This window comes from Phragmites australis, chromosome 14 (assembly GCF_958298935.1).
Source record: "Phragmites australis chromosome 14, lpPhrAust1.1, whole genome shotgun sequence".
In the NCBI taxonomy this organism is placed as follows: Eukaryota; Viridiplantae; Streptophyta; class Magnoliopsida; order Poales; family Poaceae; genus Phragmites; species Phragmites australis.
Window position 1 is genome coordinate 3941131 of NC_084934.1, and position 21283 is coordinate 3962413.

Sequence of the window (21283 nt, forward strand, 5' to 3'; positions counted from 1 at the left end):
CGCGTCGAACACCTACGGAATCGGGCGGTGGCAGAACCAAGGAAAGATCAGAATTTTTTACGTGTGTGTGATCCACGTGTTTTCCAATCGGATCCCACCGGCGCGGTCGGATCTAACGGGAGCGGTGATATTCAGGGGGGAGGGTGTACCGAGATCGAAGCGACTAGACGATGCTCCGATGGCGACCAGGGCGCCAAGGGTGCATGGAGGCGAGGGGCGACCGGATGCGGAGGAGGCGACGCGAGTGAGCGAGGGTTAAAACAAAACAAAGGAGAAGGTTACGAGGGAGAAGACGGGGAGAGGAGCAGGGAGAAGAGATGGGAGGGACCACCTATCAGAGCTCCGGAGGAGGGGGTGGTAGGATTTCATGCTTGGTGCGGGAATCACTACGTATTTTTTAAGTAGTAGAGAAGAGATATGTTACCCATCCAGCAAGTATGTGCGGTCCATCTGGCCTGACGTGTGGCCCAGGCAGCGACATAGGTCACAACCTAGCAACCATGCACGCAAGTGGGCTTGCCTGATTGCTTCCGTCCCTAGAGTCCCCAGATGCCACACGCCGAAACGACAGAAGAAGCTGTTGAGAAACCGCTGCTATCGGGTGTAGTCCAGTGATCCCTTGAGAGAACAATTGCAAAATGAGACATAATATAGGGGAATATTGTCTATTCTCTATTCATCTATGTTTACAAAGAGGGGTGATGTCCCGTATATAATGTCAAAAACCCTAAGAGCGAGACGAGCCCAAATTTTGTCGTGAAACTTCAGCTTCCTAACACTCTCCTTTTGGCACTTCTCACGAAATACATGTGTCTCATCAAAACTCCCTAAAAATTCAATGGGCAAAATTGAGAGAAAGAGTACATAGCTTGCGACATGGTCACATGAATTGCCTCAATAAAACCTTAATATGAGAAACTTTAGGAAAACTCATCTAAAAAAAAGAATACAATCCACAAAAAATATTTGATATAATCTTCATGATTAACTTTGGGCACTTAATCTTCTCGACTAAAATTTAATTCTTCATAACGATATTATGTGAAATCCCCCCCCTCCCTGAAATATACAACTCTCTAAGCCTTATCATCCCAATGCCACAAACACATCTTTCAAAACTAGATACATAAAAAGACCTAGTGAATAAATCTGCAAGATTTTCACATGACTTGGTATGCATTACCTTTATTTCATTAATTGTATGCAATTCATGAGCATAAAAGAACTTGGGGTTTGATATGCTTCATTAGGTTCTTTTCACATATCCGGATTACACTTGTGCAACACATGCAGTATTATCTTTATAGATAATAGTGGGGTGTTAGTAGTGTTCAAACCACATGACTACTGGATATGATTGATCACTCTTATAATCTATGCGCATTCCCATGCGGCTTTATATAAAGCTATTATTTTTTTAGTGTTTCATCGAAGTAGATACAAGTCTTTGCTTGGACGATTTCTAGGATATTGCAGTCCCACCACATAAGAAACATAACCAGTCTATGGTTTTGCTGTATGCGGGTCTGATAGATACCCAATATCTACGTATCCAACCAGACTTAGGTCCTGATTCTTTCTAGAGAATAGATCCAGATCTTTTTTACCTTGCAAGTAGCGCAGAATATTATTGTCCTTCCAATGCCTTCTAATAGGCTATGCGTTGTATTGGGAATTCCGGTCTCAATACTTCCTCCTCCTCTTTTTAGGTCTATAGGGATCTTGATCTGCTTGCAGTGACCTTCTGACTATATGGGGTTTTAGCAGAAAATGATTTTTCAAAACCAAACCGTTCTAACACCTTTTGAGTGTAGTTTGACTGATGTACTAAAATTACATCTATCACATGCTCTAGCTACAGGCCTAAGTAAAACTTGATTTTACCCAAATCTTTTATTTCAAATTCATACTTCAAGTACAAGCTTACTTCATCTATTGCTTCTTTTGTACCGATGATTTTCATATCATCTTCATATGCAAAAATCTATTCTAGGATCTGACTATTTCAACCCATATAGCGAATTCTTCAATTGTAAGTTATAAATGTATCTATTTTTTCTATCCTGATTCAGTAATGTTATTCCTTTAGGTGCCTTCATATAAATGTCTAAATCAAGACTCTCATAAAGATATGTGATTACAACATCCATCAATTTTATTTTCAACTCTAGGTTGACTGTCATTGAGATTAAATATATAAAGGTAATTTCATCCATCACCGAGGAATAGGTTTCTTCATAACCAACGTCTGGTTGTTGAGTGAAACCTTGTGCCACTAGTCGTGCTTTGTACCTTATAATTTATTCTTTCATTCCTCTTATGAACAAAAACTCACTTATATTCTATTGGTTTGATGTAGGGAGGTGTGTGGCATACAGTCTCAAAAACCTCTCTTTTGTTCGGGGACAACATTTCAGTTGTTATTGTATTCTACTAGTCTTCCCAATCTGACATCATTCTACATTCAGTGAGCGATGCAGGCTCAGGGTCATGATCTGGAACTGTGGCAATTTTATTTGCGAAGTATACATCAACTATTGTGGTTGCACTGCTATAGGATTCACCTAAATTCACATAGTTTATTGCTATTTCATCATGGGCTGCACTTTCAGGAGCTTCTTCATCTTACACTTCATAATTTCTTGCTGTTGGAGCAAGGTCGTTTAGTTTACCCGTGTCGATTTCAGCGCACGTATTTTTGCTAATTTCTTCCTACGTGGGAAGATTCAAATCCGGTATGCCTACTTCCTGAGGTTTCATACCATCACGAGGTCTCAACTGGCTCCCATTCTTTTTCATTTGGGGTATTTTTGTGATCGGCTGTGGTAATCTCTCATTTCTCACTTTCGCCAAACGTCTTCGGCTATTTGGAACTTGAGAAACCAAATTTCTTGTTGCGGCCATTTGGGACTTGAGAAACTGAATTTCTTGAGAAACCGGTATTTTCACTCTAAGTATAATCCGGACATCCGACGTCCAAGTGAGATAGTTGCAGCCATCTGCACTTAGCTCAGCGAACTCCTTGTTCACGATGCCAGTCATCTTCATATTTAAATGACGCAAGCATTACTACTAGTAAGGTTGCATCGAGTTTCTAAATATAATTATTGCAAATTTTCTGATATTTTATATACTATTATATGAATATTACTGAATTTAAACGCATATCAGGCAATTTAAACAGTAACAATAACATAAAAATAAATATTATATAATTACAAAAACAGATGCAAAATTCAAATTCGAGATGTACTTTTCTGCAAGAAAAGGCATTCTCCATGTTTTTTGCAAAGTCCTAGGGTTTATACGCAAAATTCCAGGATTTACGTAATTTCCAGAAACCATATTGTCTAATATGCAAAAAGGGGACCTCTGGGTAATTTTAAGAACAATCAGAGACCTAAATGCAAAAATACAGGGGTTGTGCTAAATTAATGGAAAAAACCCGGGGGCTAAATGCAATTTTATATTTTTTTTTCTTATTTTCCACCGGATTTATTCCATATTGGGCCGGCCTGCTTGGGCCAGACCGGCCCATTTGGCATGCCCGTCTTATCTAAATAAGGGGGACGGCTAGGGTTTCCAAACCCTAGCCGTCACTTAGTCCGACGGCCGGCGACGTTCAGTGCCTGTGCGAGGGCGACACCGGTGTGGCTCATGGGGCCTACGATAGCCGGTGTCGGTCGGACTCCGAGTGGCGGCGCGGTGCTCTAGCAGCGGCGCGCGTGCGACGGTGCACGCTTCGGGCGGCGAGGTTGTCCAGCAGTGTCGCTTCGGGTGGTGGTCGGAGTGGAGGCAAGCGGCAACGCTGGCGGCGGCGGCTTCTGGCTAGGCGAATGCAGGCGTGGGGCGGTGCCGCTTCGGGCAGCAAGTGGGGGCATGGCTAGTGCAGGGCGATGCCGGTGAGGCTGGTGCCGGGTGGCACCGGCGAGGCGTGCTTCGGGCAACATGGTGGCGTGGTCGGGCACATGGCGACGCGTGCTTAGGGCGGTGATGGCGGTCCTCTAGGGTGCAACGGCGCCGCTTCAGGCGGCATGTGAGTGATGATGGAAGGGACGGGCGTGTGACCGGCGGTGACTCGGCAATGGCTCAACTTCGGGTGGAGGTGCGGCAGGATGTGGCCCAACGGTTCGGCATCAAATGCACGGCGAGCTGCATGCGGCCGGTGCGGCACAAGCGGCGGCGTCCTTTTGTTGATCTTCTTATTTCGTTTCTTCTATATATGTGGTGGTGGCCTTCGGGCTACCGCATACTGTGCAGGGGGGCGGTCGCCGGATTCTGGCCGGCGACAAGGTGGCTGCTGTAGGCTCCACCAACCGTGCTCACGCCGACGATGCAATGTTGTATGCGCTACTGTTATGGCACCGTTCATGTTGTGATGCTACTATTCATGCAAGATACGATATTGCGATGATATTCATACGAACTCGCTACTGTTCATGCGATTCAGGTCTATTTTGACGCAAAATAAACAATAGTAGCAGCAAGTATACATATTTAATCAATCGTATATTTCAATCCATGTGAACAAATTTTTATCACATAAGGCATATAGGCTAGGCCATGACCTGCCCGCTTGACGATGATGTCGATGTAATGCAGATCGGTTATAGGCAGATTCGTTCTGCTAGCTTAATCTCCGGCAGAGCTTTATACTGATAACGTGTTGAGAAACCGCTGCTACCGGATATAATCTAGCGATTGCTTGAGAGAACAATTGCAAAAGGAGATATAATATAAGGAAAAAAAATTATCTATTCTTTATTCATCTATATTTATAATGAAGGATGATGTTTTATATATATAATACTAAAAAATTATAAGAGATAGAATCAATTTTTAAGAGATAAAATCTTATTCTAAGAATACTAAATCTTTAGAAATCGAAACAGACTCAGATTCTTGTGTAAAACTCTAGAGTTTACATAAGCAACGAACAGAGTCGCCGGTCGAAGCGACGAAACGACTCAAGCCACACGCCGCGTCGGGGCTCTGACGCTCCCGTCCTCCACCATTGGCGTCTGCAGTCCAAGGCCACCATTGGAGTCGAGTTCCAGACTAGCACCCTCCAGATCGGCCGGCGCGCGCTAGGAAAGGTTGGTAATCAATCATCCCGTCCATGATCCATCAATGATCAATCAATCCCTTTTTCATCCATCCTCTTATTAGGTTGTTTGAGCATCGATCTGTTGGACACCAGATAATGCAACAAAAAAATGCCTTGCTTCTTGATCCAAGAATAGATGGTGTTGTGTGCATCGATCAGTGCGTCTGTTGTTGATTCACTTGTTTCAGATTGTCTTGAGTTTTAGGGTTCGAAATTTGGGTTTGTGCAAACTGCAAATCACAAGGACACAAAAAGAATTGCACTCTGCCCAAATTACCAAACGGCACCCCGTCTAATTTTGAATTTTCTTTATTTTTATATTTTTATATTCTAATACTTACAAAACTATACGACTATTTAAAAATATTACACATCTAGATTATCGCCTTCTATGGATAGATGACACCAAGACGTCGCCCTTCCATAATGGAAGACTCATGTGCGCGTTGTGCCGCTCGGCTGCCGCGCGTCTGACACCAGACGCGGCCGGTGTCCTGCGGCCGTGCTCGTTGTCTGCCCGAGCACCGAGCACATTGTGCCCGCGCTCTGGATCCCGATCGCGACCCGCATAGGCCGGACCTCCCCATGGACCATGCAAGCGTGCTGCGTGCAATATTGCAGCAGCATTGCAGAGCTCTCCTCCTGCGACATTGTAGCAGCATTGGCAAGAATTAGGTAATAATTTTCACTCCACGTAATTGGATTTAAATCCGAAATCGTAGAATTAGCCAATTTAAGAACCAATTGCACGCTGAGATATGAAACTATTTGTGTTGCGTCTTCTAGAATCACATAACGAATGGGTCCAATACGCTATCTCTTTATATCATGTGCTATCTTCTATAAAGACATGAAAAACTCGGATGACCCAAATCTTCGTTAATTAGGCATGTTTGTTATATGTTTTTGCATGCTTTTATCTATTTTGTTATTCAGAGAGTAGAAGTATCTTATCAATTGGGCATGTGCATTTTACTTTAGTTATAGCTCAATGTGTGACCTGGCATGAGTAGTTTAACTCTTTAGTTTTGGGCCCCGGTATGCTTTTTGTTCGCGGATAAATGCTCTAAACGGAAGATTATAGGAAAATATCATATCACCTTCACGGGATGTTTTTTATTGGTCTCGGCGGAATCCTAGTTTCGCCACAATTCCGAATATAATGTCAAGTATGCTTACGGATGCTTGACGCCGACAGTGTTCTAGAATCCGAAGGAAAAACTCACATGGCCTGGCGATTAGCCGCATGCTACCATGCCTGTGTATTAATTAGTACTGCCGGGCATGGGTAATACAAGTTGATCACATTCTGTTGGTAAATCCTGTAACCTCTACAGAGTGATAACCACTCGAAGAATAGTCATAGACGTGCTTGGTGATTTCACATGGGGTATAGTTTATAGAAACTTGGAATTGTTCTTTGTGAATAAGTCATAATGAATGCAAATGCAACCTGCTAGCCATTCCCTTGTAGTAAACTTGCATTGACAATTGCATTTTCCATCACTGCTCGCTTAAAGCAATAATCAATAGTAATCGTCGGTCAACCATATACTCTGCATTTGATCGATTGTTCTGTAAACTGTGACCATATGGTATAATTCAAGCCTACTTTTAGTCAATTATTCATGTATATGGTTGATGTTCATCAACCCTATGAATGTTCCTAGATATGATAATGCTAATGTTTATTACAACATAAACTAGTGATAACAATTCAATCCTGGTAAACTTACGTGCTAGGTTTGTCCTGGAGAAAAATGTCTCATAACCTTTTAATTGTGTTGTGATGTGCAGGATTTAATATAAGAATCTCACATGATGTGCCTTCTGTTCCCTTCTTTTCAGGTTGAGCTCTATCTGCTCCATACTTAATCTTCCACAAGGACCAAAGTTGCAGCCACGCTACTTGACCATACTAATTGCCGGTTGTGTGATAGGGCTCCTGCTTCTCTAATTTGTTCCCTGTTTCTGGGGGAGAAAAGCAGTTTGTTTTTTTTTCCCTTTACTACAGTTTCTTTGTATCAGTTAAGGGGCTGTATCCCATAAATGTTCTATCATTCCAAAGAAAAATCGACTGTAAATTTATGGAAGGTTTTGGAGTCTGCACCTTTTCCACAACTTAAGAACTCTCACCTCTACCCCTTTTCCACACCATAGGTAGGCCTTCTCAATAATGCAAGTTTGTATTAAGCAGAGGCTTATGCACGGCTGGACTTAGTCTCTTCGAACTTTTTTTCCTAATTTCCCCTTAAGGGTATGCCACAATTGTCTATTTATCCTTCATACAACAGTCCAGCCATGCAGGCTTCAAGTTCTAATCATAATCTGATGCCTATATATAGGTCTCAACTCATAACCTATTCAATTGGGTGCTATTGAAACTGCACATAATGTATGTGAGCCATTCAGAAGAATGTAAAGTACACAAGTGTTTGAATTTACACTGTGCCCTTTTAATCTTGTATCGTTGGATTTGTCATGCATATTTACATCTAGATAGGCTCACATCTGTTAACTAATTGTAACTCCAGGTTGTTGCTCCACGGCCATGGTTTTAGTGACGACATTACCCTTTGAACCTTTCAAATGTCATTTTAGTTTAGTTAGATTTGCTCTCCCCACTTTACTTTTAATGAAGTCTCTTATTTTGTTTTCTTAGAGATCTCCTTACGTATACCTGTGCATATCAAAGTTAAAAACATTGTCTTTGTTGTAGCAGCAACTTATACAATTTGTGGAAACCTTATCTGTTGAAACTAACACTCTTCTTCAGTTGAGCTATCACTTTTGTGTTAAGCTTGTAGCATTAACAATTAAGTTCCACCTTTTTGAATTTGTTGTGTTGTATTCAGAAGCTATCACATTATCATGAAGGAACCACTATTGGGCCATGAATCTTCTTCCTTATCTGAGGCAAAAAGAAGTAGATCACTTTTCGCAGATGTTGGATTGTTTAGTAATATCACCTTTTCTTGGATGGGTCCTTTACTTGATCTTGGGAAGAGGAAAACACTAGACCTTAATGATGTGCCATTCTTGGATGACTGTGACAGTGTCCATGGAATCGTCCCTAAGTTTCGTTCAAAGATTGCCTCGATTTCTGCCACAGGGCAGTACACTGATGTTACAACAGTTAAGCTAGCCAAAGCTCTTGTGCTCACAACATGGAAACTAATCATTGTCACCGCAGTTTATGCCCTACTCCGTACTGTTACTTCATATGTTGGCCCCTATCTGATTGAGTACTTTGTTGGCTACCTAAATGAAAGCCCACGATCTGCTAAAAAGGGATACCTTTTGGTTTTGGCATTTGTTGTTGCACAGTTCATGGAAAGTCTCTCGTCAAGGCATTTGCTCTTCAGATCTCAGCAATTAGGTGTGCGTGTGCGTTCAGCTCTTATTGCTATTATTTACCAAAAGGGTCTTGCCCTCTCCAGTCAGTCCAGGCAAAGTAGCTCAAATGGAGAGCTGATCAATGTTGTGAGCCTTGATGCTGAGCGTGTAGGAGATTTCAATTGGTCTATGCACGAGCTTTGGCTGGTCCCTGTACAAATTAGTCTTGCAATGGTTATCTTATACTCTACTCTTGGCTTGGCAGCATTTGCCGCCCTTGCTGCCACTCTTTTGACAATGTTGGCTAATATACCTTTGGGGAAGATTGAGCAAAATTACCAAGAGAAAACTATGACTGCCAAGGATGCTAGAATGAGCGCTATGTCTGAGATATTACAAAACATGCGCATTCTCAAGCTTCAAGGTTGGGAATTGATTTTCTTGTCCAAGATAAAAGAGTTGAGGAAGGTTGAGATGAACTGGATAAAGAAATATGTCTACACCTCGTCAATGCTTATATCTGTCTTTTTTGGTGCTACTGCATTTGTTGCTATGATCACATTTGGAACTTGCATGATTTTAGGCATTCCACTAGAAACAGGGAAAGTATTATCTGCTCTGGCAACATTTCGGCAGTTGCAAGGTCCTATACACAGTCTTCCGGACACAATCTCGTCAGTCATTCAAACAAAAGTATCACTTGACAGGATATGCTCATTTCTATGCCTTGAGGAATTAGCGAGTGATGTAGTAACTAAGCTTCCAAGTGGTAGCACCGATATATCCGTGGAGGTAAGGAATGGTCACTTCTCTTGGGATTCATCTTCTCAGGTGCCTACTCTCCAAGACCTGAACTTTCGTGTACAGAAAGGAATGAGAGTTGCTATTTGTGGAACTGTTGGATCTGGTAAATCAAGCTTACTGTCATGCATACTTGGCGAGATACCAAAGTTATCTGGAGAGGTTCGAACTTGTGGTAGAATTGCTTGTGTTAGCCAATCACCATGGATACAAAGTGGGACAATTGAAGAAAATATACTTTTCGGCACACAAATGAATAGGGAAAGATACGAAAAGGTCCTTGCAGCATGCTCTCTTACAAACGATTTGGATATATTGCCTTTGGGTGACCAAACAGTTATAGGAGAGAGAGGAATCAACCTAAGTGGTGGACAAAAACAGAGGATACAAATTGCCCGTGCTTTGTATCAAGATGCTGATATCTTTCTATTTGATGATCCATTTAGTGCGGTTGATGCTCGTACTGGACTGCACTTATTCAAGGTATGTTTTGACATGTCATACATTCTGTTGCTAAAACTCATAGCCTTAGTTATGACATTTGGTACTTAATAGTCCTGATTGTATAAAATAATTTTTGTAGGTCATAATGTTGCAATATTCATGATTACTTCTTTCCCTAATTTTTTTCTGGTTCAATATTTGTTTTAATTTTTTAGCACTTAAGCTATTTTATTATTCTTGCAAAGTTATCCAAATTTGAAAATAAGTAAGAGCTGTTTTGTTTTTGTTTTGGTTAGTACAGCTGCCAAATACGTAAGAACTAGACTTTGGTTCGACTCAGTAGCAATGAATATAGATAAGATGATGCTTAAAGAAAATATGCATTTTGGACAAAGCTATTCTTGTGTACTGAAAAGAGGTGAACCGTCATGTGGGGTGCAGACGCAGATTGCTTCGTCATCGTTACGTGCCGTGTAGCTGAATTTGGAACACAGAATGATGCAGCATTTAAGTACTTCCACTGAAATGCTGCATCATTCCGTCAAAAAAGAAATGTTGCATCATTCATGGGTGCATGAAGACATTCAGGGTCATTTCATTGCGTTCATTTAACAAAATACATGGGCAGCCCATCATGAACCATTTCATCCCATTCATTTTAATTCTTCAAACCAAACACACCTTAAATTGAGCACTAAATCTCATCTCTAACGAATCTCTCATTTAAACTAATGTATCTCTTATGCTCACTTGGAAACCAAATAAAAGATATCTGGCTTTTCTCTAAGATGGGTTTGGTATGGCAGTTGCCGTGCGTGCCAACATGACAATAGGAGTATGTCTTATTTTCTACCGTAGTTTGCCTTCCCAAACTATGTGCCATCTCTTCAATTAATACTATATATCAATAAGCACTTTTATAGGGACATCTGGTTAAAAATATTGCATAGAAAAACCAAAACTAGTATTGGCAAACCAAAACCAACTTGCTTAAATGAACATCTATTTTAGGCCAGGGGCAGTAGCTTATTTTGAATTCATCTTGTCTGAGGTGCCAAAAATTGGGTTTTAGAGGACTGAGAAACACTAGTCTCCTTTCGCACTTTTGATTATGTTAAACAATTCCTATATTTTGATTGCCTGTTAGCTATGCAGTTTTGACTTTAATTAATTTGTCCTTGAGCGTGATTGTAGGGTTCAAAGGATTATGTGCTGCTATTAAGTGATTTTTACCGGCTATAACTTGTATTTTGCAGGAGTGCTTGCTAGGATTTTTAGCTTCAAAAACTGTTATATATGTTACCCATCATGTCGAATTTTTACCTTCAGCTGATGTTATCCTGGTAAGCTGGCAAATATCTAGTCTTTTCTTTTATGTTACACACAACAAATTTTCCACTTTTCTAGTTCCTCTCCTCATTTTTCAGGTTCTGAGAGATGGAAAAATAGCACAGTCAGGGGATTACACTGAAATTCTTAAATCTGGAGAAGAGCTCATGGAATTAGTTGTATCCCACAAAGATGCCTTATCAACTCTAGACATGTTGGAGTGCCCTAGTGGCAATTTCGATAGTACATATCATCCTGGTGGTAATGGAAGCACCCTATTCATAGCAGAGGATAAAAAGGATGATAACAATGAAGAAGAAGGAATTGTTCAAAATGGTCAACTGGTAGAAGAAGAAGAGAGGGAGAAAGGCCGGGTTGGATTTATTGTCTACTGGAAATATATTACGATGGCATATAATGGAGCACTAGTGCCACTTATTTTGCTAGCTCAGATCATTTTCCAAGTTCTTCAAATTGGAAGCAATTTCTGGATGGCTTGGGCAGCTCCAGTATCTAAAGATGTGGATCCTCCAGTCAGTAGCTTGCTGATGGTAAATGTATATGTTGCATTAGCACTTGTTAGCTCATTGTGCATCTTCATACGATCACATTTTCTTGTCATTGCTGGATGTAAGACTGCCACTATTCTATTTGAAAAGATGCACGAGTGCATATTCCGAGCTCCAATGTCTTTCTTTGACTCCACTCCTAGTGGGCGTATCTTGAATAGAGTAAGCAATTAGATTCAGCATGTTATTTTTAACCGCGTATGGAATTAGCGTGTCCTTGGAATGCTATTTGCTTTTTTGTGGTGTTAATGCTGAAAGTTGAAACAAATTGTAGGCTTCCACTGATCAAAGCACAGTGGATACCAGACTTTTTGACCTGATGGGCTATCTTCTATTTCCTGCCATTGAGATTCTAGGAACAATTATTCTAATGTCACAGATTGCTTGGCCAGTCTTCGTAATTTTTATCCCCATTATTGTTGCGTCGTTGTGGTATCAGGTAATTTTTTATATAGTTTATATATTAATTTTCTATTTTTTATAATTAGCGGTGCCAATTTCTCATTGATTGCAATTATGTGTTTTTTTTTCTGGGGGACCTAACTTACATGAGTCAAGAATCTAAAAGTGCATATAAAATTATGGACTCAGGTCGCAATGCCCATTTGTGTTGGATAAATTAGTAATAGTTCAGTCAAGATATTATTCAACCATATGATATTCATTAAGTTGTATCTCAGAATTATTATTATTATGTGTTTTGTGTTTATTATTTGGCTCCTAATCATCATACACATTCCCCACTTTTAGCAATATTACATAGATGCTGCTAGAGAGTTGCAAAGGTTGATTGGAGTTTGCAGAGCTCCCGTGATGCAACATTTTACTGAATCAATAGCTGGCTCAAATATCATTAGATGCTTTCAAAAGGAAAGACAATTTATCAGTTCTATTGGACATTTGATGGATAATTTATCTCGACCAAGTTTATATAATGCTGCTGCGATGGAATGGCTGTGCTTTCGCTTGGATATTCTTTCATCCTTCATTTTTTCCTTCACATTGATACTTCTGGTCTCCTCGTCAACAGCTCTAATCGACCCAAGTAAGTAAATCGGGCTTTTTCTAGCAAGATCAAAATTGTTCTTAGTCTCGACTAACATCCTTGATAATATTTTTTGCACAGAGACTGCTGGTCTTGCAGTCACTTATGGACTAAGTCTCAATATGCTACAAGGGTGGGCTATTGCTGTCCTCTGCAGTTTGGAAAATCAAATGATATCTGTGGAAAGAATGTTGCAGTATATGAACATTCCTTCTGAACCACCGCTTACAATATCAAAAAGTAGACCAAATTGCCAGTGGCCAACAAAGGGTGAAATTGAGCTTCGTAACCTCCACGTTTGTCTCTTCAACTTTATGCTACATATATTCAGTTTGTATATATGTTGCTGTACTTGTATCAGTATTTATGGAACTTCCAAAAATTTGTGAGATAGTTTCAGGGATAGTAATGCTGACTGTTTTAAAAAAAAAGACTTTCATTACAATGCATTGTTTAGTATTTTTGATGTTGTTCCTTCTGTTAACAGAATGTTGCTGCCCTTATTCTTAATATACTCTCAGAATATTCTAGAAATCTATCTTGCTTAAGGTGGAAAACAAATATCACCTTATACGGACTGCTCTAGTTAATTGCCTTTTTCTCTAAGTGCCTATATGTGATGCAGGTACGGTATGCACCACAATTGCCTTTTGTTTTGAAAGGTCTGACATGCACCTTACCAGGAGGAAAGAAGACAGGTATTGTTGGAAGAACAGGTGGTGGCAAGTCAACCTTGATTCAAGCACTGTTCCGCATTGTGGACCCATGTATTGGGCAAGTGTTGATAGATGGCATTGACATCTGCACTATTGGACTGCATGACCTCCGGACAAGATTGAGCATCATTCCACAAGATCCTGTTATGTTTCAGGGGACCCTGCGAAGCAATATTGACCCTCTGGGGGAGTATAGTGATGAGCAAATCTGGGAGGTACATTTTAATTGTTTACTTTATTTCTTGTTCTCAACACTTCCTTTGTGTATTACATGTTTTCTTATTACAACGTTCGTTTGTGTTATTTGGTGGCTAAATTATTGTATGTATGTGTTCTCTAGGCATTGGATTCCTGTCATCTTGGGGATCAAGTTAGAAAGAATGAGCTTAAGCTTGACTCGACAGGTTTGATATCTGGCAGAAGGTCCCGAGACACTGCTCCATATTGTCAAAACCATAACTCGTTCTTTGACCTTTGAAATGCAGTGATCGAAAGTGGCAAAAACTGGAGCGCAGGTCAGCGTCAACTTGTCTGTTTGGGGAGGGTGATTTTAAAAAGGAGAAAGATCTTAGTTTTGGATGAAGCAACTTCTTCTGTGGATCCAATAACAGACAATTTGATTCAAAAAACTTTAAAACATCAATTTTCCGAATGCACAGTGATTACAATAGCGCATCGTATTACCTCAGTTCTTGATAGTGACAAAGTCTTGCTTCTCGACAACGGTTAGTTAGCCCCCTGACTCGAACCAAAAATGTCTACATTTGTTTCTCCACCCACTTTAACTCTGTTCATGTTGTAAAACAGGTGAAATTGCAGAGTATGACGAACCAGCAAAACTGCTAGAGGACAGCACATCCTTATTTTCCAAACTCGTATCTGAGTATACCATGGGATCAGATTATAAGTAGCAGTTGGAAGAATTGCAAAATTAATAGTTTAGGGATGACGTTTTGTCACAATTTATTGTGTATTGGGGTTTGGGGATGTGTAATGGAACATTATTTCCTTCCCATGCTTCCTGCGGACAGAGTGGCATAAATACTTGAAAACACAAGCTCCCCCTAGAAGTGCTAATATCTACTTGCTACAAGTTAGGTAGTCTAATACTGTACATAGAAAGCAAGCTTTCCCAAACTATAAGTCCCTGGGACATAGCTTATCTTCTGTTTCTGCTGTTTGGATTACCAATAAGCGCGATCTCACCATGCCATGGAAGTACATGTGCGTGCCTACGTCTGCTTCGTGCTATAAGTATCTGTTTGGTTTGTTGCATTTAAGCCTGCATATACGAGAAACTTGTATCCACTTATGTATTCATGTATAAAAGTCTGTTTGGTTACTTGCATGACGGGATACAGGCTGCATGAGTTATCCTGGTTATACGATATACCCAAATCGAGCATCACTCGCATCCAGGCTAAGTAGATGTAGGTTGTATGAGTTACAATGTCAGTAGGACCTACTTGTCAGTCTTAGATCACAAGGTCATTGCATCCGCTCATATAAGCAATCATACATTTTCACAGATTCACTGTATCCGTTATCGCATCTGCTTATACAGTCATCCAAACACTCTTCTCAAGAGTTATACGGCTCCTCCAGCTTATTTCCACTCAGTCAGGCTATACAATGCAACACCTCTTTTACAACCAAACACACTCTAACTTGTCCTACATCTGGTGCATGTAATTTACTTCCATTGTGTATCCTTTTTTTCTAGAGCAATTCCATATTTTCCACTAAAAAAAATTTGATCCCTTATTTGACATCGATGTGTCAATGATATGTAGGACCCACCTATGTCATTGACAGTAGCAAATAAGGAATTGTACAGAATTGCAATGGCAGCAAAAGAATTATTCCTTTTCTTACTATACTCTTTGGGAATTGGGATTCAAAAGGTAGGAGGAGCCGATGAGGGCTAGGTAACGGTGATATGCGATATGTATTAGTGTTGTCCACCTGGGCCGGGTCAAATGGGTCGGCATGAGGCACGGCCATTTTAGCTCAGCCCAAGCACGTCACGGCATGATAGCTAATGGGTTGGGCCGGCACGGCCCAATGGCCTGGACCGTGCCTGGGCCAGAGTCGTGGCACGCCGAGCCGTCACGGCTCGACCCATTTAATTTTTTTATTTTCTAAGGTTTTATATAATTTATTTAAATCTAATACATGTAGAAATTTATAGCGCAATGATAGTGTGTTTGTCTCTCAAATAGCAGATCATGTGTTCGATTATTGTTGGGTCTACCGTGCCGGACCCGACCATAAATGGATCGTGTCTAGACCTAAGGCTCAACACGTGGACCGGTATGACCCATTTAGCTAACGAGCTAAAACGGGCTAGATCTAGTCGGGCCTAGGTTGTGCCGTGTCAGACGACCCAGTTGGACATGTCATTGTGTACCATGGTGCTTGCCGTTGTGAACTTGTATAGTTTATATTTTTTGGCTCTACGCCCTCCACTCCACCACGCACCCCACATCTGTCCTGTGTTCGGCCCTGCTCCGAGGCTTCCTAATATGGAGGCCTATATATGTGTGCATTGGCAGTGGTAACGAACAAACTAGAACGTGGCAGGTGTTCCGCACCAGGCTTAGATAGATGAACGCTGTCAATCACGGATGTTCCTAACATGGAGCCACTCTTCATTTGCTTATTATGAATATGTGCTCTGATTCTACTCTGGATGATGTACTTGGCATTCCGTCGCATCATGTAATTAGTTTGTTACTTGATCATTAGACAGTGAAGCGGATGTTACATGCTAAATTGCTGTGTAATAAATGTACTTGGGATAAATTATGTTTTTACGGTGCAAGTGAAATCTTTGTTAGTTAAATTTAGATAGATTCGTTAAGTGTCCTTGTGTTACGACGGGAGTCAAAAACACTCGGAGGTTCGTGGTGGGCAGAGGGGCACGGCCCATGTGCAGGTTGGCGGCCCAGCTCTAGCAGAAGCACGAACGCAGCAAGCAAGCGGGCCGGCTTAGCGCAGCCCATGCGACAGCAGAGCGCAGGTGCGTACTGTAGCAACCGCTGTTGGGCACGAGGCCAGCTTGCAACCGAGCGAGCCGAGAGGGCCCAGGTGTCTGGGAGAGCGCGGGACTCACAACGGTCAGCGAGATTCACGGGAGCGGAACGACGCTCAACAGGTCCCATTTTTTAGACTAATTTGATGCGCATGTTTTATAGATAGTAACACGGGTACGCGCTATCAGCGAATGACAGCACGCGGGAGCGCACGACACAGGCCCATGCAGGGAGCGAAACGTAACGTAGGGATGAGCGAGATTTCTAGGAGTGGAATGTCGGGTGAACGGAACATATTTTTTTTAAGTATTACAGATACGCTTGTTCCCGAGCGCGCGTGCGTTAACCATTCGGTATGGCAGGCGCGATCTGCGTCTGATGCGAAATAACTGGCTCCGATGTATTCCCGTCCCACAGGCGAGGGATGAAGCGGGCGCCTCCCAGTGCTTCATGGGCCCCACCACCGTTCTTATTCTCTTGTTCTCCCCGTCACTTCCCTTAGGAGCTTCTGGCTCCTCGATCTTTCTACTGCTTCACTCCTCTCTCTCTCTCCCATCTCTCTACTACTCGATCCAAGCTCCTCCACAAATCTATCTCCCTCCACCATTACCAGCCCAACCAATTTTTTGCTGAAAAATCAGACTCCCTCTCACTCATAGATCTTGCTGGATGGCGCGCTCGCAGAGTGCTCTGTGGGGAGGGCTTCTTCGCCGGCAACGCACTCGGGTATGTTGGTGACGGAAGAGGAGGGGCGGCGATGGAGGAGGCTTGACCTTTGTCATCTCCAATCTAGCCTAGGCGGGAGTGGCTCGCGTGGAGCAGGCCTGGACCGGACCGAGCGGTTGTGCACGTGGACCTACTGCGGCTACAAGAGCGTGGGAGCGCCAGGTGCTGGAGCCCAGTCAGACGCGTGTTGTTCTGGATAGTCAGCTGGCGCGGGAAGCGCGCGGGAGAGCAGCGAAGCAGACGGACCCAGTGCATGCTAGAGATTCTAGCAGCGATTATATTAAGTTAAATAAGAATTGGTGGCCTCTCAGTCCATCGACGCACTGCAACTACTGTTTGCTAATAGACGTGTGACACGTGTGGCTCCATCTCCCCTCCCGCACCTCTCCCTCGCCATTCGCACCCTCTTTCGACGCTATCGTCACCCTCCTCCATGTGCGAGTTGTCGGCTCAACAAGTGGTTGTGGTCGTCGAGGGGGCATCCTCTAGCTCTCGTCGGACGCGCTGCTACCCCTCCCAACGCCATTCCACCTCTAAACCTCCTCTCGACGCCACCCCGATCACGCCCCCCATCCGACCCCTTTCTAACCCTAAATCCCCTTCCTCATCTCCTCCACGCAGTCGTCTCACTCATCCCTCCTCCCTCGCCACCGCCCTAACCATGCCCCTAACCCGACCCCTCCCCACCCCAAACCCCTACGACCCCGCCCGCCTCCTCCTCCCTGCAGTTGTCGCACCCATGGGAGATCACAGCGCGCACCTGGCTCCGGTCCTTCCCTGACGGTTGCCCACCCACCAAGCCCGAGGTCGATGCCTACATCGACGTGTGCCACCCCGAGCTCCCCTCCCTTTCCCGCTCCCAGCTCCACCTCCGAGCCACGTGGCGTAGCAGCACCACGTGGTGCGCGGGGGTCTCACCGTTGGCGGTCAGCAGCTCAGCCAGCCCGATGAGCAACGCCTCGGGGTTCCCGCACCGGAGCCTCTTCTTTCGCCCGGCAGCGACATCAGTGACGGGTGGTGCCAAAACCAGGATGGCAGTGGCGCAGGTTCGGGCGATGGCGACTGTCTCCGGCCGTCGACGATACGAAATGGAGGCTGGGCGGTGGCGCTACCTCCCCTGTAGGCTGCGAGGGGCTGGAGAGCCGGCCGGTGGTGACAGAGGAACACGGGTGCGGTGAAGCGCGCCTACCGTCCTAGTTGTTTTTCATGCCGAGAAGCTAGCTGGAGTGGACGGCAATGTGATGAAATTTTTTTAATATTATTTTTACAGTAATTTCAAAAATAATACGAAAAATCATGAAATTCCAAAAATATCACCTGTTTTGTGCGGCCGTTTAGCGAAAAATAATTTTCGCACAACAATAGAGCGAAAATTAAAGAAATTGCGGGACCGTTCTGCAAAAATATAATTTTCACGCTACCGAATAGCGAAAATATTTTTGTGTTTCTTAAAATTAAAAAATTGAATTTTTGCTGAACGGCAGTGCGACTCTAAGTTTTTATGATATGGTTTTGCGAAAATATTGCGTCGCTTTTCCATTCAGCAAAAATATCTTGTAAATATGAAAATTAATTTAAGTTATTTTTTATGCATGCAAAACATCTTTTCTTTTCTTTTTGGTTTGTAGTGAAATAGCTCCATTGAGCTATGATTGTGATTTTGGTGATTAATGACAATATAGTTAATGGGACTAACATGTTTATCAAGAATATATGTTGGTATGTTTTATTGATGCAATACATGAAGAAGTCACCGCAGTCGGGACAAAGTTGGATTGAATTGGAGAAGTCTCAGGAAGATTTGCCTCACCGGATAGTCTGATGCTCTGTGTGTTGAACTCATTGGAATATATTTGTCAAATGGGAGAGATGTATGAAGACCTCATCGGAAGGTTCGGTGTTTGAGTCGAGTGCTCACCGGAGCAATTCTTATAGAGAAGATGTTGTGCTGAAGAATATGCCTCACCGGATAGTCCGGTGATCAGAAGGATGAATGCACTAGAGCATTATTACCAGAGAAGGATGCAGCCACTGAAGATTGAAGATTCAACTCATCGGATGGTCCAGTGCTAATGGAATGAATATCACAGACAATACACCGGATAATGAATAGTGCAAAGGAGCATAACAAAGTTCAAGGCATCGGATGGTCCGATGATGAAAGCTATAACACCGAAGCACTATTTTCAGAGAGGGTTGCATTGACTCGGTTGGCTAAAGACAACTCACCAGATAGTCTGGTGATGGAGTGATGTGCACCGGATGAATACACCGGAGCAATTTACACAGATAAGAAGAAAAGACTCAGATGGCTCAGGATAACTCACTGGATAGTCCGGTAATAGAGATGAAGCATATACCGAAGTGTCCGGTATTCACATAGGCTTGAGTGGGGTTCCAACAGCTAGTTTGTGAGAGTGTTCTTACTGGATAATCTGGTGTTAGTATTATTGTTCTCACCGGATCATCCGGTGTTAACAGCTTTTAAGAGACGTTAGGTTAACAGCTAGTGCACGGGTTTGAGACTATAAATACCTCTTCACTCGGTCATTTGAAGGTGCTGGAGTTCAGAGAAATTCATATACACCTGAGAAAACATCCAAGCCACCAAAGTACTTAAAGTAATCATTCAAGGCAATTAAGCACACCATTAGAGAGTAATTAGTGCTTATAGGCCTAAAGAGAGTGTTGTTATGTGATTGCTGCCTAGAGAGTGGATAAAAGAGTGATCCAACCTTGTATCAAGTGGTACGTCAGCACCTTGGAGTCTTGGTAACTCGCCAGCAAGCTTGTTGACCCTCTGACTTGGTGTGGAGCGACGACAAGATGATTGTGCGGGGACGCGGAGACCCTTGCCTTGGTGGTTCAAGCTTCGAAGTGATCACGACGGCAAGGAACTGAAAGAGAGGCTAGTGGTGAGACCTTACCTTGGTGGCTCATCCGAGTGGAGATCTTGTCTTTGTGACTTGGTGGCTCAAGAATCTTGATCGGGTGTCAACCGGGAGCATATACTTTGTGGAGCTCCAACGTGGACTAGAGGTAGTATTTATGCAATCGATAATACGGAAAAAATTCCTTATGTCGAGTTTGTTCTCTCTCTATCTTATTTACGTTTCCACATTTATATTCTTACAATTTGCCTTCTTAGATAGGATACAAGTGCTTTGATCGGTAGAATAGACATACTAGATAAATCTAAAGCACATCTAGATAGAATTTAATATAAGTTTATCTTGTATTTTTTAAACCAAAATAGTTCTAAGTATCCAAATTCACTTCCATTTTAAAACATCACCGATCACTTTAAGGTTCAATGTAAAATTGTCCAAGTACTTGTGTGATTGCCGAGAACTTTTATTTCTTAATTTTTTGTTCGATGTAATTTTGTCCAAGTATTACTGTGATTGCAAAGAATATATTTTTCTTTAATTTTTCATTCGATGTAATTTTGTGTAGGTACTTGTCTGATTGCCGATATTTCTTTTTTTATTTAATGTAAAATTATGTGAGTAATTTTTTGAACGAAGTAACTCGAGAGAGTGCAAAATATCATTTTTCAAACAATAGTAGTTTTAAATCATAGTTACTATAGAACTCGATATGAATGTTATATGTGCTGATGAATTACTACCCCAGATATGTACATCGCTTCTTTGGCAGACGACGACTACTACTGCTACTTTTCTTTCTTTCTTTTTCACTGTACTCTTTACTTCAAATTTCTCCCCTTTTATTTGCCCCTTTAATTACATGGATCTTTTGAGTGTGCAATAACCACTGTATTACCTTGGAAAATTTAGGACCAAATGTAACATCACGTACTGTAGTATCTTTGCATTGTCAGCTGGAAGGCAAAACAGGGAAAATACTGTGACCTCAAACGTGCAGCATCTTTGCATTATGAGCTGGAAGGCAAAACAGGGAATATACTGTGAGTGGTTACTATGTTTAGTAGAGCATCTACTCATTCAAATTCTTGAAAGTGGTTTTTTTTATGAAAAAATTAATTTTGTGGGGAAAATGAATAAGTTGGTTTTTCAACTTAGCACCTAGTTTATTTCAGGAACCTCTTCCACAAAATCACTCTGAGATTTTAAAATTACAAACTATTGTTCGAAAGATCTCACACTAATTCTACTAAAAAAACTAGTTGAGAGCTCTGCTAAACTAGCAGT

The 21283-nt window shown here is 42.2% G+C and overlaps 1 protein-coding gene across 3 annotated transcripts; it reads left to right on the top strand.

Moving 5' to 3' along the window:
- Nucleotides 1-4919: 4919 nt before the first annotated feature.
- On the top strand, nucleotides 4920-14580 carry LOC133889942 (ABC transporter C family member 3-like). 3 transcript variants are annotated; one of them, XM_062330364.1, is made up of 12 exons: nucleotides 4920-5096; nucleotides 6956-7267; nucleotides 7963-9727; nucleotides 10945-11031; nucleotides 11116-11748; nucleotides 11861-12025; nucleotides 12337-12631; nucleotides 12713-12927; nucleotides 13257-13562; nucleotides 13688-13751; nucleotides 13833-14072; nucleotides 14155-14580. In XM_062330364.1, exons 3-12 carry the CDS (start codon nucleotides 7979-7981, stop codon nucleotides 14256-14258), a joined length of 3858 nt encoding a protein of 1285 aa, XP_062186348.1. In that variant the 5' UTR covers nucleotides 4920-5096; nucleotides 6956-7267; nucleotides 7963-7978; the 3' UTR covers nucleotides 14259-14580. The 3 variants fall into 3 exon arrangements, with proteins under 3 accessions (XP_062186348.1, XP_062186349.1, XP_062186350.1); XM_062330365.1 differs by having other exon boundaries at nucleotides 6956-7035; XM_062330366.1 differs by lacking the exon at nucleotides 6956-7267.
- The last annotated feature ends 6703 nt before the right edge of the window (nucleotides 14581-21283 follow it).